Below are 25,412 nucleotides of genomic sequence, written 5' to 3'. Positions count from 1 at the left end.
CATAATCAGTGAACAAAGAAAACTACTCAATGTCCAGAAAAACTCAAAACTACCATACAAACTCACCTGATCTCCTATTTTAAGGGGTACGACATCACCAACAACAATATCAAATATCGACATTTTAATTGTTCTCCCACCTCTAATAACCTGTAACAAGTTCGAAACAACAAAATTTAGTTGCCCAGTGTTAAGTTCGAATAATAGAATCTTACACATTACGTTCAACTAATACAATGTTACACACCTCCAATTGTATGTTTTGTTTTTCTGAATTCAAATTCTGAAACTGCAGAGATTGCCTATAATCGCTGACAGCTGATAGACAAAAAGGAAAAGCATTAGCATAAAGTCAGTATTCGAAATAAATTGATACAGCTTGTAGTAGAGTGACTAATATTCCAGAAAAAGTATAAATAGTCCAAAGGAAACATATAACTTTGATCACGCGCCAAATCTCAACATATCTCCCCTATAAACATGGATAGATATTTTGATGGAAGGAAATTTCATTGATTATTTATATAAAAAAATTATATAATATATGCAATAAGCAATACCTGTAACTACAATGACAAGCAAAACTGCAAAAGCAATGCTTCCCCCATCATACCATCCTTCAGCCAAACCCTATCAATTACAAATAATGGGAAGGATAAACTTTCGAGAAAGGTGCCTTTGTCAATTCATAGAAAATAGCAAACAAATATATTCAACTAACATGAATAATCACAAGATTCAATACCAGGCACCATGTATCAACAGGCATATAAATAGAACAGAGGGGTCCCAAAATAAAACGCAAAGGGTAAACTGTTAAAATTTAGCAATGTCAGAAAACACCATAAGGCATCATGAAGTGAATATTAACTGTATGTAAATGGGACATGGTGATTTCATTTTATTTTATCCTGTATGATGTACTCAAGTATTAATAATATAAAAGTTAATGATGCAGGCCAACGATAACTCTGAAATATATATTTCCAGAAAAACCTAGCATTACACTTTTATTTTAATTTTGGATTAAAACATCACATTTATTTTAATTCCCCATATCAAAGAAATTATTCAAATCAAATTCAACCCCGTTGGTTCATCTTAGTATTTTTTGAAATATATCTTCTACAAAGAAAGGAAAAAGCCCAGCGGTTCGGTAAACATAAGTATGAAATATATTAGCAATTATGAGAGATGATTGCACCTCTGTTTTTATTCCGAGTACCAATGACACCGCAGCAGCTATTATCAATATTATGAGAGTCAGATCTTGCCAAGCTTCCCATAAAAACCTCTGAAACAATCACAGAGAATTAATGCTAGTATCACAATTAACTCATCAATTATAGTTTTAGAAAAATATGTGTAGAGTGATAAGGTCATCAAGAACATACCCAGAAACTTCTTCCTTTTTTTCGAGGATATGTATTAGTTCCAAATGCATTTTTCCTTTTTAACAGATCAGCATCATCTCCACTAATACCTTTATCCGGATTAGATTTTATTAAATTTGATAAGCCTCCAATCTGGATAAGATATCACTAGATTGTGTTAGCAAAGCACATAACTTCAACATTTCTATAAGCAACCAAACAAAATGTTTTTGACTTGCCCCTCCATATTGCTGAAAAGCAGAAGTATTCTGATCCTTAGACATGGAAACAAGTTGTTCGAGCCCGATATCATAATCACCAGCTGGAGTTGGGGGTGACACTGCTGTACTTATCACTGGATGATTCAAAATATAAATTGAAAGACCATAATAAGTAACTAAAAATGAAGTTTGCAAGTCGAAATGTAATCATCTTTGAGCACGTGAAGTTTGCGCATTTGTTATTATAGTTCACAAAAAACAAAGCTTGAACATTCCAAAAGCCGATTATTAATCGAAGGCTTCAACCAGGATTCACGCTACAAAATACAGATTAATTTAAAAATAATGAATAATGAAATCCAAGTTGGACTAGATATTGAAAGGCAATTCACGTTGGAACAGTTATAGCCGAAAGTATTACTTTCGCCGGTTAAATTTTCTGTGTAAGCTTAGCAGATACATCAGAAAATTTAAATGGACAAAAACAAATATTTTAATGATTTTCCAACCATTATCAATAGTTTGCCACTAGATTCTTGTGTAGTACCTTACTGAAAACCGACAGCATCAATGCCAAACTGTTTCTCTTTTTCAGATTTTGTGCAATAGTTTACCACTCTGATTACTTTCTATTGGTATCTACATTTACATTACAAACTTACCATTGCCACAAATATGTGATATGTTAATTCTGTGTTAGTGGTGGTAGGATAATGTCAAATCAAAAACTTTATTTCCTAAAGTTTATGTTAAGCAATGATGACAGTCATCAGAATCATTATAAAATGAAGAGGAAAGAATTAGTAAGTTTACCTAGTTCACGTTCCCCGGCCAATCTGAAAAGCAGAGCTGCCTAATAAACAATAACACAGATTAGAAAAGTAAAAGATACATAGAAGTAATTAACTAGTTCAAGTTTGTCGTCTCGAATATTACTCTTATGACTTGTGCATGGGCTCTAATCAAGTGTTTCTTTTGCTCTTTCTCTTCTTCCTTTTTCAAGTCCAAAGTATATCTAAAACGCCTGGACGCATTGAGCACGAGCGCTGCTTGCTGTAAACGGATGACACTTCAGTTAGATGCCTGGCAAAAGCAGATACACTGCCACACTAATCCTCCTCGTCAAAATTAGACTAGCTTAAACCACAATCCAGATTTGAAAATAGTTGCATAGCTGGCACCAATTGGTAAATTCTCCACAAATACGATTAGGAAAAAAAAAACAGCAATTTCTACGTTCATTTAAATATGACAAGAGAATAGTTTGATGCTGTCCACAATTGCTTAAAGAATATCTCAATTAGCCGTTTTGAATATGATCAATTAAATCTGAAAGCTAACCCTTCAGCTTGCACCAAAGAAGAATCCTAGAGTTTTCATTCTTTCAATTTTTTATTTTAATAATAATCAAAATAATAATTATTAGTACACATTTTGTTTGGATTTTTTCCTTATTTTAATTTTTGAACAAAACATACATTACAATATTGAGTTTGATTTGAGAAGAGTCCCGACGAGTCCTGTTTAGATTTCAGTTAAAAGACTTTGAAAGTACTTTATTCTAAAAAGAAACATGTCCTTCCTTCTTTTCTGAATTCAAAATTGACATCAATCTCCGTCTGTATCCCCGTTAAAAACCACATTCCACACCAATCCACAAATTCCATTCAGTCACATTGAGATGCATCGAAAGCCGTGCATCCTACTATTCAAACACAAACGTGTGTGGAACACACTTCAACTACGCCAATCATACAAATTTCTCATTCTCGACTTGACGTATATCTATACATTTACACGTACTACTATATTAACTTATATAAACATAAATGAGCGTTGATTTATGCTGTGAATAAACGCGCACGATTGAACTGATTGATGCATGGGAAAACATAGGTGAAAATGCAGAGCAGAATAACAGAGATTATGATATAGAAAGAGAATGATTACTCTCCAACGGCGAAGCGTGTCGTGCGAGGCGTTCTTCGTATGAGTAATGTCGAAAGGATCGTCGGGATCCACGAGTTCTTCGTCGTCATCTTCACGGTGGTTGCTGTTGTTGTCGCCGTCAGCGGAAGAGGAGGAAGGATGGAAGACGTTGGTCTCGTCGTCGTCGTCGTTAGGGTTGTTGTTGCTGTTACCGATGTTTACGGTATGGTGGCCGTGGCCGTTCATGGTCATGGTTGCTGCCTTTGCGTCCTCCAAACCACAACAGCGATTTCAAATGCTCACTGCGTGGGAAATGCAAAGGGCTGGACCACAGACACGCATCAATTCCAACCAAAACGTCAACAAAAAGAAAATAATAATCAGTAATAATAATAAAATAATTCAAAAGGAAAATATATTATTGGTCAAAATAACAAAATTATGAATGCATTCTGCGCCCAGTGCTATTGTGTGGCCATGCTACAGTGTCGCTAGAGTTTGTTATCTTTTTATGGACAATAATAATACCCTTCCTTGCTCTTGTTATTTTTTCTAAAAATAACAAGTTCCAAACAGATTAATCGCCACACGCATATGTTCACTCTGTAACTGAGATGTCAATAATTGTCAAATTACATTTCTTATAATTTGGTCCTAGCCGCAATCCAAAAAAAGTCACAGAACTAAAAATATCATTTATTGAAAAAGTTTTCAAATATTCATAAATCATCTATTTTATTGTTGATAATATATTTTTAATAATATTTAAAAAAAATCTAATTAATTTAACATATTAATATATTATATTTTAATCTATCCACTGGTCATCGTTTTCTGAATCAAATAATATCATTATATTAATATTTTATTTTTTATTTTTTATTTTTAAAAAATTTGTGTATTTTATTCAATTTTAATATACTTATGTAAACATGATTTATTAAAAATAATAACTTATTTAATATTTTTTATAGATGTCTTTTAGAAAAAATCATTTTTTTAAACTGAAACACGTTTATTATATTTTAAATATCAAAATTAAAAATAAGTTAAAAACTTATTTATATATAATTTTTTTAAATAGTCTATAAAAATAAATTCATAAAAGTTTAAAAAAAAGAATTAAAATAATGTGCTTTTACAAATCTAAATATAAATAATTTCTAAACTTATAAAAAATGATTTATTTTAAATATTTTTCTTTTTTAAAATTATCTTATTTCTAAACTTAAATAAACTTAACCTATATTACACTTTTAACCTTTTAAAATAATAAAATAAAACTACAAAAAATTATATATAGATATTTAAAAAAATATATTATAAAAATATCATTCGAAATTTAAAAAATATTAGACAGGTATTAAAAAAATAAAAAAAAAAGTAATTAAAAATATATTAAAAATAAATTAATTTAGTTTTAAAAGATTAACTCAATCCTAATCCAAACCCACGATACGTAAGATTGTAAGGGTTGGAAATAAAAAACTTCCTATCGGGTTAATCAGAAAAATAAGAACTAGTTTTAAAGAGAATCAGAATAATAAGTCCATGAAGTAGGACTTAAATAACAACTCTACATGTGTTATGTAGTAAGGATATTTATGTAATAACATAAATATTTTAGATATTTTAGACAGTTAAAATATCAGTCAAAGCCACTAACCACACTTTTAGGTAAGGTGGTTATTTTTATTCTTTATAAATACAGTGACAGGACCCAAGTCCAGGTACGTTCTCTTTATGCTCTAGAGATCCTGAATAATACTTCAGAGCAGTATCCAATTACTCTCTTCTGAGCTTCAGCTCCATAACTCATATCTGACTTGAACGTCGGAGTATCTTTGCAGGTACCTCCCCCTCTTTTGGTGAATACGAAGGACAACAGTTGAAGAAATGCAAGCATCCCAGACATCCAGGAGCAACAGAGACACACAGGAAAATGTACACTGAAACATTTTGGCGCCCACCGTGGGGCCGAGGGCCAACCCAAAGAAGCCACAAGAGGAGCCTCGGCCTCAATGAATCACTCCTTCGAATAGAGCTACTCCATCAAATCGCGGCATCGCCACCAAGATTCCCCTCCTCGAGCCATTGACATCATTGTCACTACCAGATCAAATGACGCCTCCATCGGGTTTCTCTCCTCCTTCCCCCGTGAGCCATTGATGTCAGTAGACATCAACGAAATCACTCCCCTTTGTGGGTCAGATCCAGTACAAAAACATGCTTAAATTCATCATTCACCTCCCTCAACGATGGTGGACAAATGAGAGGAAACTTCTTCCACTGCCTCTTTGAATCTCGCTCATCCGTATACTCACCTCTCCTCCATCCAGCAGCACTTGGCACGCGTCAGTATTCCTCGCATACACATTTCTTCTCGTCGCATCATCAACTTTATCAGCCACGTTTCAAGTCTCCTCATCAACGAAGCCTTCGAGAGATTCTTTACTTCAGAATCTCGAACCCCTCATGCGGGTCTCGTAACAGAAGCCACCAAACTCATCTTCCATCAGCAATCATGCACCTATGCCGTCATCACCATCTCCAGGCCTTCATCTTCTTCCTCACCAAACAACACCCACGTCTACTGGAACACCCTTCCGTCAATCTCCTTAGAATTTAAGGATACAGAGGCACACCAGAAATTCCTCATTTCCCAATTACATCAGAAATCGGAGAAGAACAGGAACCCTAAACCCAAAACTCCATGTCGCCGCCGTCCCTTCCAATCACAGCGTCGCTGTCCTCGCCATCAGAAATCGAGAACCCCAAGATCAGAATCGAGACTGAGAACAGAAAAACCCCAAACCGGGCTCAGTCCAGACCACGCATCACCGTCGTGATTCAAGAGTCACTGTCGCACTCTTATCCTCTCCGGTATCGCAGCGGTGGCACCTCCGTCATGTCCAAACTCCATCAGGTGCGGCTCAAGCGACAACCACATCAGGGCCGTCGCCATCAGAATGCCACTGCAAAGCCGCCAGTTCATCCCAAGCCTGGGGACTCCATTGTCTTCGATCACCTCGGATCGCGGCAGCCTCAGGATCAGCCGCTCCGCAATAGGGCTGATTCTAGGGTTTTTTGGGCAGAAGGGATTCTAGGGAGACCCATTCTCCACGTCTTCCGCAAGACTCGCTCCACCCACGCGTCATTCAGTTTGGCCTCCACGTCATCCAACCCAACTTCTATTCCTCAAATACTCCAGCGTTCGACCTCGACTTTCGACTTCGGGGACGCTCGACAGTCACTATATACGAGCGTCAAAACAGTCGGCCTTACATCCCACTTGAGCGCTCGAAAAATCACTGTGAACGAGCGTTCAAGCAATCGGCCGTTCGGCCTCGACCATTGAATTCTAACGCTCGACAATCAATGTTGACGAGCGTTCAAAGAGTAGATCGCTCGGCCTCGCCTACGTAGACGAACGCTCGACAATCAATATGTGAACGAGCGTTCACCAATCCATTTCAACGAGCGCTCGTCCATCCATTTCAACGACCGCTCGTCCTACCATTTCAACGAGCGTTCAAGAAGCGCTCGCCAACTCATGTCAACGAACGTCCAAACATCGCTCGACACTCCACTCGGTTTAGGCCGCTCGGCAAGCAATGGGACGAACGTTCAAACAAATCCCGACGTTCGTCCACTCGGTCACCAATGTTCGTCCACTCCATCCTCAACGTTCGTTCACTCCGTCACCACCGCTCGGCCATCCATGGCCTCTCCACCGGTCATCAACGTTCCTTCACTCCGTCACCAACGTTCGGCCATCCATCGCCTCAACCATTCGGCCATTCGTTTCAATAGCGTTCGGCCAACAACTTCGCTCACCATTGACGTTCGGTTCCAAGCGTTCGGCATAAGCTTTGCATAGAGCGTTCGTCCCTTCGCGTGATCATCAAAGTGCAGCCTAGAGGGTTCATCACTTTGCTTATTATCAACGTTCGGCCACTACCACTCGACCATTCGTCAATACGAGCGCTCCCGCATTCGGCCTCGACTTTCCAGCTCGCACGCTCGACAATCAGTGTGTGCAAGCGCCCAACAGCCAACGTTCGGAACATTCGGCCTCGACGTTCCTGCTCCTACGCTCGACGTTCGGCCTCGACGTTCCTGCTCGCACGCTCGACGTTCGGCCTCGACGTTCCTGCTCGCACGCTCGACAATCAGTGTGTGCGAGCGCCCAACAGCCAACGTTCTGCCTCGACGTTCCTGCTCGCACGCTCGACAATCAGTGTGTGCGAGCGCCCAACAGCCAACGTTCGGCCTCGACGTTCCTGCTCGAACGCTCGACGTTCTGCCTCGACGTTACTGCTCGCACGCTCGACAATCAGTGTGTGCGAGCGCCCAACAGCCAACGTTCGGAGTCGACGTTCCCGTTCGCGCGCTCGACGGTCGTCCTCGACGTTCCTGCTCGAACGCTCGACAATCAGTGGTACGAGTATCCAAACAGCCAAAGTTCGGCCTCGACGTTCAGAATCGAACGCTCGACAATCAGTGTGTACGAGCGTCAAAACAATCAATGGGAGACAGTTCGGCATCCCTTCGCTTTCAACCGCTCATCCTCACGGTCGGTCTCTACCGCTCGACCATTCTGCAAGAGGAGCGCTCCCACATTCGGCCTCATTAGCGTTCGGCATCTTAGCTGGAACCGTTCGGCCAATCACTTCATTAGCGTTCGCATATTTCCGCAGGAAGCATTCGATCACTTCATCTCTTTGACGCTCGGCCTCAAATCGTCCAGCCGCCAGGTTTGCAACTTGACCAAACAGTCTCACCTATATGCTTAATATTATTTCTTACAGTGCAGATAAACATATCTTGTACATAAAAGCGGACACTTGAAAGCCGATCATCCTGAAGCAATCCCACTGGCCGATGTTCACCCTTGAACACCCAGTCTGATCGCCACTGGCCGATGTTCACCCTTGAACACCCAGTCCGATCGGGATACACTCCCACTGGCCGATGTTCACCCTTGAACACCCAGTCTGATCGGGATACACTCCCACTGGCCGATGTTCACCCTTGAACACCCAGTCTGATCAGGATACACTCCCACTGGCCGATGTTCACCCTTGAACACCCAGTCTGATCGGGATACACTCCCACTGGCCGATGTTCACCCTTGAACACCCAGTCTGATCAGGATACACTCCCACTGTCGCACAAAGCATTATCAATACACTCAACATTCAATTTTCAGCGAGCGTCCACTTAGTCAGTCGTTCGGCCTCAACGCTCGACATTCAATTGTCAGCGAGCGTCCACTCAGTCAGTCGTTCGGCTTCAACGCTCGACATTCAATTGTCAGCGAGCGTCCACTCAGTCAGTCGTTCGGCTTCAACGCTCGACATTCAATTGTCAGCGAGCGTCCACTTAGTCAGTCGTTCGGCCCCAACGCTCGGCATTCGATTATCAACGAGCGTCCACTTAGTCAGTCGTTGGGCTTCAACGCTCGACATTCAATTGTCAGCGAGCGTCCACTTAGTCAGTCGTTCGGCCTCAACGCTCGACATTCGATTATCAACGAGCGTCCACTTAGTCAGTCGTTCGGCCTCAACGCTCGACATTCAATTGTCAGCGAGCGTCCACTCAGTCAGTCGTTCGGCTTCAACGCTCGACATTCAATTGTCAGCGAGCGTCCACTCAGTCAGTCGTTCGGCTTCAACGCTCGACATTCAATTGTCAGCGAGCGTCCACTTAGTCAGTCGTTCGGCCTCAACGCTCGGCATTCAATTGTCAACGAGCGTCCACTCGGTCAGTCGTTCGGCCTCAACGCTCGACATTCGATTATCAACGAACGTCCACTCAGTCAGTCGTTCGGCTTCAACGCTCGACATTCAATTGTCAGCAAGCATCCACTCAGTCAGTCGTTCGGCCTCAACGCTCAACATTCAATTGTCAAAGAGCGTCCTCATGATCGGCCTCACATGCCACTCGGCCTCTACCGCTCGGTCATACGTATCCTTACGTTCGGCCTCACTTGCTCCAGCTTTTTGCCGTTTGGCTTCGCCTCCTTTTTGTCCATCAAATTCAACCACTCGGTCACGTTCAATCCACATATGAGCAATGACCAGGAACACGCTCTCTAATTACAGCAAAGACAGCCTCCCTCAAAATCATAAGTCCTATAGTTACCACGTCAACGGTTAACTCGGACTTGGGGGGCATGTTATGTAGTAAGGATATTTATGTAATAACATAAATATCTTAGATATTTTAGACAGTTAAAATATCAGTCAAAGCCACTAACCACACTTTTAGGTAAGGTGGTTATTTTTATTCTTTATAAATACAGTGACAGGACCCAAGTCCAGGTACGTTCTCTTTATGCTATAGAGATCCTGAATAATACTTCAGAGCAGTATCCAATTACTCTCTTCTGAGCTTCAGCTCCATAACTCATATCTGACTTGAACGTCGGAGTATCTTTGCAGGTACCTCCCCCTCCTTTGGTGAATACGAAGGACAACAGTTGAAGAAATGCAAGCATCCCAGACATCCAGGAGCAACAGAGACACACAGGAAAATGTACATCGAAACAAATACACTAATAAAACAAATGAGTTAAGAAAATCAGAAACTTCATACTTACAATTAAAGACATTAAGGATATGTTTCGGTAAAATTAGCCGGTTGATCATAAATTTGGATTAAAATAATTTGATAAATTAGTTATTAAACTAATTAATAAATGAAAGGACATAAAAGATATATTTATATAAGTTTTATAGAATAAATAAAAGTTATTTATAAACAAAAGTATATTATTATTATATAATTATAGTTTTAGATTTTTTAAATAGTTAAATTTTTATTAAACTTTTTAATATTTTTAGTTATGTTTTAGAAATTATATTTTTTTGGAGAAATAATTTTATTTAAATAAATTGATGTAAAAAATATTAATCAAATTAAATTTTTATTTATGTTTTTTAAATTTATATTTTTTTAGTTTTCAAACCAAATTAATTTTTTTTATTATAGTTTTCATTGTGTGTAATAAATAAAAAATATTAACTTTAATTTGTAATGATGACTTTTTTAATTTGAATTACATAAAAATTAAAATTAATTTTATAAATATTAAGAAAATAGTAGGAAAGAGAATTAAATAAATTACAAGTAGTTTGCAAGTTAAAAACCTTTAAAATAAACTACTTTAAAATATAAAATATTTTTATGTTGGTCAAACTAACTAATTTATAAGGTAGCCAAATAAATTTGTAATTAGCTTATAAACTACTAATCACTTAATTTTTGAGTTTTTATTTTTATTTGCATTTTTTTCACAAAATAAAAACACATCTTTATTTCATATTTTTATTTTGTTTTATCATACATGTGAATTTATGCTTTATTTGAATTAAAGGATGTGTTATTTTTGTTAAATAAAAACTGAGGAAAAATTTTCAAATATTAAAGTTTAGACACTTTTTTTTCATTAAGTTTCTATTAAAAAACAATACATTCCTGAGTTTGTTTCTCCTAAATAAACAAGGGATAAAGAATAAATTATGTTTACAGTTTCCTAAAAAATTAAGTTATAGCTGATTTGATGAAATTTCACTGTCAATTTTTCCTTCTTTTTCTTTATTAAACTTCGTGCTGTTTTAAATTTTTTATTTTTTAATAATCATCCTGGAGTAGTGGTAAAACAAGACATTGTCGGTAACAGTCAAAATTTTAATAATATAATACAATAATACAATATAGTGCTAAGGATTAGAAAACAAATATGGAAACTCCATCCTTCCTGCTTATTGGAGGAGATGATTTGGACAATAGTGATTCGTTAGATCTGATGATAATTTTTGTATTGTTTATTTAAGTAGATTTGGAGATAAATGAGATTGAATTTGAAAATAAAATTGGTGAGAATTAATGTAGAATTTGATTGATGTGACAAATAAAATGTTAATTATTAAAATTAATTTTAAAAATGTAAAAAAATTATAATTTAGTAAAATCAAATTAGTTTTAAATTTAATATTTTTTGTAATAATTATGGCTTAATACCCTATTTTGTCACCAGTTTCGCTCGAAAATGTCAAATTAGTCCATCTTTTAAAACATGCGTCAATTACGTCCTCACTTAATAAAATTTGCATCAATTAAATCCCTTCCGTTAAATCCGTACAAACGGCGTTAATTATCTTGATACAAAATAATTAACGTCGTTTGTACGGATTTAATGGAAGGGATTTCATTGATGCAAATTTTATTAAGTGAGGACGTAATTGACGCATTTTTTAAAGGATTGACTAATTTGACATTTGCGAGCGAAACTGGGGACAAAATAGGGTATTAAGCCTATAATTATCAATCTTTACGTCCTCATATCCACCTTCATTGACCTTGCTCTCTTTGTTCGCTCCTGCGAACTCAACCCTATTTCTTTCAACCCCATTTTTGCAGCCTTAATCATCACTCTCTTTACCAACTCCCCTTGCAGCCAACTCCACACGGTCACAACCCGCACAGCGAGTCAACCTGAAACAGAACAACCTCTCTATAATCGCATCCCTCCTCACTCTAAACTCCTTTGGACAATCCGTAGCCGCCACGATTATGGCGTTTTCAATTATCTCAAAAATATCCAAATTCGCAGACACAAAGTAGTCCCTCCACTTATCAACTGACCAAGACTTCATCCTTACAAATCTAAAACTTGAACACGAAATCGACAGCTCAAATTTCGCTTCTCATCAATGTGATCGTCAGTCAGATACTGCAGCCTCGATCCCTATGACAGCAGTAGTGTTGTTGTTGCACTGAGGAAATAGAGATAGAGAGAGAAAATAAAAATATCGCGTGCTTAGGAAAGTGGCTGTGGAGAGGAAAAACCAGTTGTGTTGAGAGAGAAAGAAAGGATATAAAGGGTGTGATGTGTATCGTTGTGGTCTTTTTTTGGGTGGGTTTACCAGTTCTCTTTGCACACGAGATGCACCATGTTTCACTGCTAGCGTAAGGAACTCGTCCATGAGTGCGATCGTGAAACCAGACAGCATTGTGGTGGTGTTTCATTAAGCAAGTGCAGGACGAGGAAGGGGAGGGAGTTACACCAGGTGCGAAACCGAATACGCACACCAAGGGGGACCGAATACCCAAACTTGGAATCGAATACACCAGCGTTCAATTTTCCTTGTTGAAGGGGAACCGAATACTCATCTTCTATAACCAAATACACCATGCTAAAATTAATTTCATTCTTCCCTCTTCAACCACTGCTATCTTCGTCTTCACCCATCATTCTTCTTGTGCATGTTATTTTATACATGGTATTTCACAAATGAAGGAGGACAAACATGACATTTTAATTGAAATCATCGCAAATCTTAGCACTTGAGCGAAGATTTGAAAATCCATGTATCTCGCAAATCCCTCCAATTTCATCGTCTCAAATCACGGGAAACGAACACGAATTTATTCGCAAATCAGTCATTACTATTTCTCTTGAACATTGTTAATCACGGGAAACTCGCACTATCACATTTCTCCTTATCTATTTTTTTTTAACTACTTTTTCTCAATTTTAATGTATTTCAAAATTTAATCACTATACTGAAATTGAAGAGTTAAGAAACATCTTAAATTTCAATTTAAAATAAGTATTTATTTATCTTATAAAATAATTTTTTACTAGTTGATAGAGGTCGTCATGATCGAAGTAATTCTCTGAGCCTAATACATTATATAGTGAAACTTTGTTTTGTTTGGACACTTTGTACTAAGTTTTTAGTTGGGAATAACTTAATTTGTTGAGATATGGAGTTTTAGCATTGGGAAAAGTTATTTAAATTAATGGAAGTTAATAAAAGTTAAAAATAATACTATTTCATGTTTAAGATATTGATATTAATGTTGTGAAAAGTGGATGGTGTTAATAAAATTTAAGTTTTCCTACTTTGATTTATCTGAGGAAAAGTGGGATTCCTACTTTGTTAATGTCATATTGAGTTTAAACTTCAATAGTTAGTTTTAGATACACAATTCTTTACTTTTCTCATTACGTAAGGTTCTTGTAAGTTAGGTAGTTGACAACTTTGACTTTTATTTCTTATTTGGTGTATAACTTTTTCTATAGTTAGTCAATTGAGTTTATTCCTTTTACTTTGTGTTCTTAAACTTATTATCTTTATTTTGAATGTAAAAACATAATTTTTGGAGTTTTGTACAAGTTATAATTAATTGATAAAATCTTAAACACTTTATGCCTATGCTCTTAAGTTGTCAGTTTTTTATCTTTAAATACTTGTGTAAGAATGTGCACATTAATTTGGGATTCAGTGAAAGCATATGAACTAATAATGTCCACTTTTATCAACTTTTGTGTGACTATTGTCATTACTAAATCAACTTTTTCGTAGTTTTAATATTGTTTCATCCTTAAGTTTAGTGTGTTTTGTATTTTATTTGTTTTATGTTTATTTTATCTCTAATATCTTTGTTTGAATGTGTGAAATAAATGAATAAGTATCAATTCAAGTGGAGGAAAACAAGCAAAAACTCATGGGAGCGTGTTTTGGACTAGAAAATATTTATTTGAAGCAAATATCCTTGTTGGGCGCCATTAGGATCATGCTTAGTGCTTTAATTGGAAAGTGATGTCAAACTGCATGGGGCTGAACACCACATTTATAAAGCGATTGAGAGGGGTCCTTGGATTTTTTAGGATGTTGGGAAGTGTGATTGGAGCATGGAGTAAAAACAAAGAACCTTAAGGAAGGACGTGCATCTCTCTTTGTTTTTAATTTCTTCCTTATCACTTCAATTTGTAAACCCTCGATTCTCCAGCATGGAGAGCTAGCCCTATTTGTTAGATTAGATGTAATAAACACAATATTGTGTATTTTGTTATGTTAATGCATATGCTTTTCTATTTCAAAGTTAGTATTTGATCTTTATGCTTAATGTTTGTTATGACTTGATCATCCATAGTTTAATTATTGGTTTTCGAGGTGTTTGAAAGTGTCTTTTGAACCTATCATTGAAATTGAATACCTAATGGAGTTTGTATCTATGGATAAAACATGATTCATTAGTAACTTAAGACTCTTGAACTTAATGCATTGTTGTTTATTGAGAATTCAAGGAATTAGAACTTTTAAATGTACAAAATGACTATAGCAGAGTTTCTCTTATTCATATTAACGACTACTATAGGAGGAATGTTTTTATGTGACACTAACAATTTAATAATTATCTTTGTACTCTAGAATGTTTAAGTTTATGTTCCTATCTACTATATGGATATATCGAGAAAGATGTACAGTTTAATAATGCTACTATGAAATATTTACTCATAGGTGGAGCAAAGCTCTTCTATTTTGGTTCATGGTTTCCTTGGCTATATGGTTCCATCTAAGGGAGAGAGATTGAGCTTCAAGAAATAGTGAATAGATAAACTCCCTATGAATTTTCATTGCATTTTTATTCATCATTGTTGGAATTAGAGCTGTCAAAAATGGGTAATCCGGCTCGACCCGATCCGGCTCACCACGGGTTGGTCACTTAGTGAGTCAACCTAACCCAACTCACTTATTAGTGAGCTGAAAAAAAATTTAAACCTAGTCCGACCCACCACGGGTTGGTGGGTTAAACGGGTTGACTCATTAGCTCATTTAATTATAAGTTATTTTTAAATAAAAAAATTATAATTTTTTTTAATTCAAATCTAAATAAACGTCACACTAAAATGATGTTAAACTCAAAAAACAATTCAAAAAAAAGTATCATACAATTTAAGCGTAATCCAAAAAAATGTACAAAAAGTAAACAAATAAGTTTTGAATATTGATAATTTTTATATCACTTATCCATTTATAATATTAGAGTCTTGAATAGATAAATCTATAATATTTTTGTCTCTTCAAACATCTTCTTTATCACTATCTACAATGTAATAAAAACATGTTAACTAATAATATTGAAACACAAAATAATAAATAATTAAATTAAATTAGGTGGGTTTGTGAGGCAACCCAATTCACCACGGGTTCAACCCATGAGCCGGATTGAAAACTAGCCTGCATAAAAAAATTACATTTTTTCAAACCTAACCCTAACTCAAACCTGCGGATTGGCTCGCGGGTTACAACCCATTTTGATAGTACTAGTTGGAATTGGGTTCAAGCTTTCTCCAACTTCTCATCAATGGACGTATACGAAGGAGTGCAATTCATTCGATAAATTTCTCTCTCTTTCTTTATTTATGAGATGTTTGGATTTTTTAAAACTCGATGAGTTATCATAGGCTCAAAGTCACTACGAATATGGTTTGAATAATTTTATTAGTTTATTTTGATTTGAATGTGAAATTAAGATATTTTGTAATACATGAGAATGACGTAAATGAAATATAGTTTTGACAATTGTAAATTCTTTATTTTAAATTTATTGTTGCACAACAACTGTTTGATAAAAATACGAAAATAATTTCTTTTGTGTTTTTTTAAGCTTTGTGGTCTAATTGAGTTATAACGTGTAAAAGTTGTTTAGTATTGTACAAGTCCCTTAAGATAGAACAACATTTATTACTTACTATAAATGCACTTGCCGTTTTCCACTAACATGTAATATATATTTATATATATAACAAACATTTAAACTTACCAAATTTCCTGAATTAAGATTTTTTTTCTATATATATCACATACATAAACTATATATTATCCATATAAACAATATTTTTTTTAAGTCCTCACTAGTAAAATAAGTGGATTTGAAATCGCACAATAGGCTTCAGTTGAGGCACAACTGAAACCTATAAAAAAGCGGTGACATTTTCGTAGTTTAAGCTAACTTTTCTGACTCGGTTCAAGGGGACCGAGGCATATACGCAATATGACATCGGTTGAAACCCCAATCGATGCCTAACACCCTGAGAAATTCCTGCTTATTTGACCAGCTTTTTGAATCATGTTCTATTGCCTCGATTCACTAGGGACTCGAGGCAGTATACCTGTCCAGAAAGGTTATGTAATTTTCTAGTGTTAGTCTACTTTTGGTCCGAAAGGGGTAATCAGATTTCATTTTCAAAACCCTTGGCCTTCATTATTGGTTCTTCTTCTTCTCGCGGATGTTATCTCTAGCTCGTGCAAGGGCAGTAGACTCGGGGTGGAGGAGACAACAGAGTGGAGATGGCGCGACCAGACGACGTTCATGGTGGCTCGTGGTGGCGCATGGGCCGTTTTTCTTCTTCTTCTTTTCCATTTTGGGTTCATCTTTGGGTTATCTTCTTCCCTTCTTTCTTTTCAGGTTCAGACGCGGTTTCGCGTAGGGAAGGGCGGCCGACGCGGCCGACGGTCCCTGCTCGTGGAGGTGGCAACAACGGCGTTGGCGATTCGATTTAGGGCTTGGCGACACTGTGGGAGGCGCAACTCAAGCATGATCTCGCCTTCGTTGGCGGCGGCGATGGAGCGACAAGGGCGCGATGATGGTGTGGCGGTGGTGCGGCGAGGGCTTTTGCGTTTGGTAGCGAGGGTTTCGTTTGAGGATTTTTAGGTTCTATGTGCTCGCATGAGGTTGTGGTTTTTGGTGATTTGGGTTCTTTGTAACCACTCTCTGGACGCACTTCTACTTCCCCATGCTCCACAAGGATCTGCCCCACCCCATCACAGTACCAAGGTGTGTGCCCTTTCATGGTAGGGATCTCTATGCGCAAGCATAGGATTGAAACAAAATGGTAAATTGCAAACTATTTTTGATTTTTTTTTACTGGGAACAGGTCCGATCAAAGCATTCAAAGATGGGGAAAGGGGTTACCCTTCTTTGTATCCTGTTAGACCAATTGTTCAAAGTGGGACATGGGACAGTTACAGCTGGTTGTACAATAGGGTTGGAGTGTCTATCATGGTTGGAGAAGCAACAAGATGGTTTGGTTTTGTATGTTTGTTTCGGGAGTGGTGGAACACTCTCATAAGAGCAAATGAACGAGTTGACACATGGTTTGGAATTGAGCAAGCACAAGTTCTTGTGGGTTATGAGAGCGCCAAGCGGTGAGGCCAACGCAGGTTATCTCGGTGGAGAAAAAGATGTAGACCCATTAGAGTTATTGCCAAGTGGGTTCTTGGAGAGGACCAAATAGCAAGCTATCATGGACGTGTTTGTGCTCAAGGTCACCGGGTAGGAAGAATTTGCCTTGAACTAGTTTCTTATGACAATAAGCTGAACAAAGTATGGCCAGAAAAAAAAAGTAAAAACCACTTTACTACCTCGATTCAGGTCCCAACCGAGGCAGTAGAGTACGAGATACTAACTCGGTTCACAACCGAGACAAAAAGGGAAATACTTTTTACTTCGACTATATATGTCTCGGTTGAGAAACCGATGTCTATGGACAAAAATAACTGAAGTTGTTTCCCTTTACTGCACTAGTTTCTGTGACCATATTTTTCACATTCATGACATATTTTTCGTGTTTTTTTTATCAAGTGATATTCCAAATATACTCTTAGGTTATGTTTGTTTGGGATGACGTATTTGTAACATAGGAAATAAAAGGAGGTGGAGAACTTATTTGTTTGGGATGAACTTTCATGGGTCCATGTTTAATATAATTTTGTGAATTTTAATTTTATCATTTTAAATAATAACTCACAATTAATAATAATAATAACAATAATATTTGTATTTAAACTAATCACTCACAATATATTTAAACTTAATTTCTACCAAACCCATTTTATTTCAATATAATTTTATCATTTTAATTTTTTTTAATTTTAAATAACAACTTAAATTTCATTTTAACATAACTTACACTCAGAATTTATTTTAAATAACAACTTAAATTCCATTTTTCTTTGTGATATACCTAAATTTAAAAAAATTAAATGTGATTTCTTCACTTGTTTCAATGCAGATTACACTCAACTTTTAGAGTCAAACGCTATATTATATTTTAATGTGAAGTGTGATAAATGCAGGATATTCTTATTTATGTCCTGTTATGATCTCTTCCATATTTATTTATTTTCAATATATCTTGTATGAGAAGAAAAGAGAAAATTGAATTATAATTAATATCTCTCTCCCTCTCTCTCTCTATATAATATTAGTGATACACACATTTCATGTCTCACATTAATCAAATGTTATTTTCTCAAGAGAAAAATTCAATATACCCATTATTGTTAACTAATCTAAACTCTTATTTAAATTAAATTAAAGAATATTAAGTCATAATTCTATTTACTTTAGATAACTATTTTTGTTTCTCTCTCTCTATAATTCACTACTTTAATCTTCTAACTGTGAGTTCTGTATTCCTATTCCTACACATTTTAGAAAGGCTTACGAAACTAGGACCTAACATTGCTTATAATATATACAGAATCTACCAAAGCAAAAAACAAATATAGATGTTGAAATTCTAAAACAGTTAATTACCCGATGAGTGAGAATGATGATGAATCTGGATAAGACAAGGAGTTCATATACACCTTCTGTGTATATATTATCACTGTCTTGGCATGGGAAACTGATGATTCTGCTGTAAAGGAAAATGTGTTGAAGAACATCTAAAACGATAACAGGAAAGAAAATAGTAAGAAAGTGTATGATGCAGAAGAGAAAGAAGATGATGTACTGTTGTGCATGAAAGCAGATTCAACAATGGATGTGAAATCTGCAGAGAAGATTTAGATCCCATTCCCATTAAATCAGCTTATGAAGTGTGAAGAAGGTGACAAGATTGCTTTCATGGAAAATGAAAATGAAAAAGAAAGATAAGAAGATTGACCTGATAGACAGAAGACTTGTGAGGTTTGGAAGAAGGTGCAGGAAATTTCCTGGAAACTTCCTAACATATATGGTGGTAGTGGAGGTACACTAATATTCACCAAACATGTTTTTGTTATGTTCTCTATTATTAATTCTGCTACAATAATTTATATTTTTATTTTAAAAAACATAATTATTAATTTTTTTTAAAATCTTTATTCATTGTACTTGAATTATTTATGATCTTATTAACCGTCTGAGAGTTGTTTCCTCTACCATCATCAACCGCTCCCTGCACCACCCATATTTAATTTGTTATTTTATAAAACGGATGTCAATATTCATTTCACCTTTGTCAACATCCGTTTACATATTTTATATTTTAGTTTTATTATTTTTATTTAAAAAAAAAAACTTCAATGGATTAATCACATCCGTTTAATAAATTTTTAAAAAGTATTTTATTTATTATTTAAATATTAATATATAAATTAAAATTAATAATAATTATTTTATTAAATAAAATAAAATTAATTTATAAATAATTAAGTAATAATTTTAAAAAAATTAAATAATATTTATATATTAATTTAAAATACAATAAATTAAAAAACTAAAAAAAAAAAAAACTCAACGGATGTGGTACATCCATTAACGGATGTGGCACATATGTTAAAGAATTTTTTCTTCAACAGATGTTGACATCCGTTAAAGAAAAGAGATAGGAGTGTAAGATATTTTAATATATAAAGGATAGTTTTGAAATTTAAAAAAAATATGGTAGTGCAGGGAGAAAAGTGGGATGGTGTAGGGAGTAACCCTCTAACCCTTTTTATATGTTGGTTTTTTTATGTTGGGTTTGCCCATAAATATAATACTTCCAGTGAGGATTTTTAAGTCCATCATCAGTCAATATCCTGTGTATATATTATTTTATTTTTATTGTGTTAAAATTATAAAAGAAACTCTTCCAGGTTTAAAACTTAGGAATATAATTTTTTTTTCAATTAAAACCTTTTATTAATTTTTTTATTCCAATATTTTATTTTGTTTTGTATTAAATATTAAATATTCACTTCTTAAATTGTAAATGAATAGTTAAAAAAACTAACATATAAAGATATAATTTGTTTATATATAGATTTGTGAAAACACATGTGACAGTGTTTATTTTTTTATGATAATAAAAATATACATTATCATTATAATTATACAAATAAATTTAAATAAACTTTACAATTTTATTATTTTGTATTTTTTTTTGTAGATTACTCTTTTATTATAAATAGTTATTTTGGTTTCAAATAATACTTAAATTTAAAAAGAAAAACAGTTAAATTTAAAAAGAAAAACAGTTCAATTTAAAAAGAAAATCAGTTAAACTAAAAAATATAAAAGTCACTTAAAAAATAAAACTGATAAAATAATTATTTTCATTTAAGAAAATACTTAAAGGATAAAATTGAAAATGAAATATGTACATCAACAAATATGGTTAAATATACTTTTTAGAAAATAAAAATTTTGTTGTTAAAGGAAATAGAATTATTATAATCAGACTAATGAAAACACATGTTGCGTATGTGAGTTTTTTTTTATATGATAATAAAAAATAATAAATTATTATTGTTATTACTATTATAACTATAAATTAAATATAAATATTTTTTATAATTTTATTGAAACTATTTTTTATTTATTTTATAAGTAATTGTTCAATTAAAGAATAGTTTAGTTTAAGAAAGATAGTAAAATGGAAAAAAACGGTTAAAATTTAAATAAACAATCACTTAAACGGTAAAATTGATAAAAAAAAATTAATTAAAAACCTTTTATTCAAAAAATAAAACTGAAGGCAAATGTGAACACCAAAAAGAAAATTCCTATTACCTATTGCCTACTAATAAAATTTAACTTAGCATACAAATAGGAAAGATTGAATTAAATAAAAATTATTTTAGATTGCTAGAAATAAAAATAAAAATTAATTCTTCAAATATAAGTTTTTTTTTACGTTGGGAGTTTTATCAATTTATATTTTCATAAAATAACAAAATTATTTATGTTTACTAAATGATATTATTTGATTACAAATATATAAAAAGTAGTTCATAAAGAAGTATACATATTTTTCGTATAATAAACACATTGGTAAATAAATGTAGATAATAAATTGAATATTTTTAAAACTAGGAGGATACAAAATTTAAAATAAATAACGGAATTGAAAAATAAGAAAACTAGCTATTTAGAACATGTATTAAAAAAATAATAAGAAAAAAAAGCCTCAAGGACAAAAATAAAAAACAGATGTTTGGGCCTATTGGGGTGTCTAAAGGATTTCGGCCCTGACCCAACAGTAGACTCATTTTCATGTGAGAAGCCCAGGACTGAACTACTACAAAACCCTACTTCTTCTCATTTTTCATAGTTGTCAGCCTCTCGGAGAAAACCCTAATTCGCAGTCACAGAGCGAAATCTGAGGTACCTTGGTTCACATTCCGTTTTCGATCTTCCATTGTTGATTCTTCCATATACATGACTTAGTTGTTTTACAAATTTTAGTCTCATATGTTCTATTTCGCTTTGTAAATAACAGAGATGGGTGAAGAAGCCAAGACAATTGTTCCAGAGTCCGTTCTGAAGAAGCGTAAGAGGGAGGAGGAATGGGCTTTGGCAAAGAAGCAAACGCTCGAAGCTGAGAAAAAAAAGAGAGCCGAGAGCCGCAAGCTTATCTATAACAGAGCCCAACAGTACGCAAAGGAGTACGATCAGCAGGTACACTCAGCTGATCTTCTCTCGACTTTGATGTATTTTTTTTTGGATTATTGCGTTTTGATTTTTGTTCTGCTTTGGTTTTGACATGTTGTGTTTGCGGTCGTTTTTAACAGGAGAAGGATTTGATTCGGTTGAAGCGTGAGGCAAAACTGAAAGGTGGATTTTATGTGGATCCAGAGGCTAAGCTCTTGTTTATCATTCGCATTCGTGGGTGTGTATTTTTTGTTTTTATTATTATTTTTATCTAATATTTTAGAATGTTTAGGTCGGTCTAATGTATGTAATTGCATTTTTCAGTATCAATGCGATGGACCCCAAGTCAAGGAAGATCCTGCAGCTGTTGCGATTGAGACAGGTATTATTTGTGTATTTGTAATTACATATTGCATCTATGTATGCTTGATGTTTTGTTCTTTTCCATGCCTTGCTGCTTTGTTTCTTACTTAAACTTAATACTGGTGGTATGATATTTTAGCATAGAGGTTTTCAGGTTTGTTTTCTTGGACAAGTGACCTAGAGCAATTGAAATTAGTTGTATTTATGGAAATTGTTTATTTTTGCAAATTTATTGTGTTCCCCAAACAAAGGTTTTATATTTGAACATTGGAATTTGGTAGTTGTATGATATTTTGCTTGATTCAATATCGGATTATCGTGAAGTTATTTTCTTTTGAGGGCCAGAAAACTCGTCATTTAAATTGTGGTACCTCAGGTGTTTTTTGTTGTTTGTTTGTTAATCCAAACCTGTTGCTACATGAATTATATATGACCCAAAATAGAGCGTTCTCAATTACTTATGCCTCATATCTTCATTCTCATTTTTATATTTTTTAAATTGGTTGATACTGATATTTAGCTTAATGTGAAACAGATCTTCAATGGTGTATTTCTCAAGGTTAACAAAGCCACCATGAACATGCTGCACAGAGTTGAACCTTATGTGACTTATGGGTATGCGGATTACCTTTTTATACTTTGAATATTGAGATTGCTTTTGTACCAATTGAAGGGACTTCTTCTTTTGTTGTAGATACCCAAATCTTAAGAGTGTGAAGGAACTTATTTACAAGAGAGGGTATGGAAAGCTTAACAAGCGGAGGACTGCTCTAACTGACAACGCCATCATTGAGCAGGTGTGTTAATTTACGATTTCGTCGTTAGTAATTTGTATTAATTAATTACTTGGTGCTGACTTGTTTGGATGACAGGCACTGGGCAAATATGGAATCATTTCAGCTGAGGATCTAATCCACGAGATCATAACAGTTGGACCTCACTTTAAGGAGGCTAACAACTTCCTGTGGCCATTTAAACTGAAGGCTCCTTTGGGTGGTTTGAAGAAGAAGAGAAACCACTATGTTGAGGGAGGTGATGCTGGAAACCGGGAGAATTACATCAATGAGCTAATCAGGAGAATGAATTGAGCTGTGGCATCGTTCAATCTTGACTAGTTGAATCACTATTTTATTGTTGGCTTAGATCAAGACAATTTTCGTATCTGAAATTTTGAGAATAGCACATTTATGACTTTGGAAAATCTTTTTATAAGTTTGAATGTTTTTCGTTTTTTAAGTATGCTTGGTATTTTTAATTTAAAATATTGCAATTCATATATGCACATGCTCACTAGAGATTTCTGTTCTGCGATATCTATGAAAGAACGACTTTGAATTTGAGATACTATAGATGAGCTCCTCATTCTGAATATTTTTAGTAGGGTATACTCGTAATTCAAGTTTAATTTGAAATACACGTACTCAACGATGATTAGTTCTTTTTGACGGTTTTTTATTTTGCTGGACCTTTTAATTTTTTCTTGGTATTCTCTTTTTTGCGTTATTTATTGTAATTTGAAATGATTGTTAATCGGTCATTATGTAACGTCAAGTTTTGAATGACAACTTCTAGGGAGTAGTTTTTCTTATTTTATTTACAGCGGATTGGAAATTTTAATTATTAATAATTGTGCGAGGATTTTAGTTTTATCATTGCCCGGTGTTTGTGTTAAATAAGAACTAGTTGTCCCTTAAATTTTCCCCGTAGTGTGATACCTAAGAGGTGAGAATTATCTGGTTACTTGTAAATGCAGAGATGAATGTATTAACATGTTATCTAAAATCTTTTATCACTAAATGTTGACAAGTTGAAAACATTTAGACTTTGTAGTAAATTGCTTACTAATATTTTGATATTTTGTTGTTAATCTTGATGTTAGTAATTGATATTTTGAAGACTTTATTTTTTATTGTGTTAAGTTTTATTATGATGCCTGGGCGATGATGACATCAAAATCGGTGTATGACATTAAGCATCTTGGTATCCTAAGATGATGACTCTAACAATTATTGATAAAACCTTGTTCAAATGTTTTTGGAATCCTAGAATAATCTGAGCCCTAACAGAAAATGACTAGTGATTATAACAGTGTATAGCCTCAAGTGCAATCTAGAAAAAAACAAAATCAGTGAAAGCACCCGAGCATTTGATAGGTAATAGTAGAAAAATGGAAGTTGTAAACTGCGATTTTGCTACCGTACGTTAAGAGTAATTATGAGTTGTTAAGAGCATTTGATAGTAATTATGCAGAGAGTGACGATGTGAACATGTAGAGTTGGGTTTATTCGTTGGTCTTCCTGTGACTTGCATGTAAAGAATGGCTGTCTGATCTGACTAACAGAATAGCTTTAATGTCCAAATTTGCAAATTCTGTTTTATTCTTTCTAAAATTATTTTTTGTACATTCTAGGGTTTTAGGGACATTATTTTCGTAAAGATAGTAAGAAGTTTTAAAAACTCTGGTTCACCTTAAGTTGGACCTTATAGATTATTCAGAAATTTATTTCTTTGTTATCGTGTCGGTCTCGTAATAATTCAGTCTTGTCATTTTATATAAGCATATCTTGTGAACTAACATGTAAATTTTCAACTTCTAGTTATCTTATAGTTAGTTTTGTCTATCACGCTCTAAATGGTCAACAGTTCAACCAAAAAAATCTCTAGGTTTCTAGTGTGTTAATTTATGAAGTTATGGTAGTATTTAGAAACATTCCATGCTCATTAGGGGCAGGCATGATTATCATCTTTCACCACTACAGTAGTCCATAATAAAGGTTGATTGATTGAGACCATAAATCGATAATGGTCGTGAACTGCCTAATAATTTCTCATAACCAAGAGATACATCAAAGACCGTTCAGTTTGGACCTGAACACGTGCTATCGGGACGACAGTTGTATTCTATTCTTTTGTATTTATCTTAAGCAAGCAAAATACTAATTTCATACTAAACTACTCTTACCAGGCCAGCCAAGTGTCAAGCTACCAGAATGATCATCACCATACCTCGATGTATTAACAGGAAAACTCATGGTTGTCT

At 34.6% G+C, this 25,412-nt stretch overlaps 2 protein-coding genes across 4 annotated transcripts in view; one reads left to right on the top strand and one right to left on the bottom strand.

Moving 5' to 3' along the window:
* LOC108338018 (calcium-transporting ATPase 9, plasma membrane-type) overlaps positions 1-19,338 on the bottom strand; it is a 29,860-nt gene extending 10,522 nt beyond the window's left edge. Inside the window, exons 1-11 of one of the 3 annotated variants that reach the window (XM_052879973.1) lie at positions 19,278-19,338; positions 18,926-19,056; positions 3,545-3,846; positions 2,531-2,647; positions 2,408-2,447; positions 1,613-1,728; positions 1,395-1,526; positions 1,205-1,294; positions 561-630; positions 248-318; positions 67-150 (exon numbers count right to left, since the gene is read on the bottom strand). In XM_052879973.1, coding sequence (XP_052735933.1) covers positions 67-150; positions 248-318; positions 561-630; positions 1,205-1,294; positions 1,395-1,526; positions 1,613-1,728; positions 2,408-2,447; positions 2,531-2,647; positions 3,545-3,775 — 951 coding nt within the window. In that variant the 5' untranslated portion in view covers positions 3,776-3,846; positions 18,926-19,056; positions 19,278-19,338. The other 2 variants (XM_052879972.1, XM_052879971.1) reach the window with 2 other exon arrangements.
* Positions 19,339-21,592: 2,254 nt separating this feature from the next.
* LOC108336285 (60S ribosomal protein L7-2) lies at positions 21,593-23,608 on the top strand. Its single transcript, XM_017572678.2, has 7 exons — positions 21,593-21,742; positions 21,858-22,036; positions 22,150-22,247; positions 22,334-22,391; positions 22,908-22,987; positions 23,067-23,169; positions 23,245-23,608. Exons 2-7 carry the CDS (start codon positions 21,860-21,862, stop codon positions 23,458-23,460), a joined length of 732 nt encoding a protein of 243 aa, XP_017428167.1. The 5' UTR covers positions 21,593-21,742; positions 21,858-21,859; the 3' UTR covers positions 23,461-23,608.
* Positions 23,609-25,412: the final 1,804 nt, after the last annotated feature.

Source organism: Vigna angularis, chromosome 7 (genome assembly GCF_016808095.1).
Source record: "Vigna angularis cultivar LongXiaoDou No.4 chromosome 7, ASM1680809v1, whole genome shotgun sequence".
Classification (NCBI taxonomy): Eukaryota; Viridiplantae; Streptophyta; class Magnoliopsida; order Fabales; family Fabaceae; genus Vigna; species Vigna angularis.
This window is presented reverse-complemented; position numbering and strand designations above follow the sequence as displayed.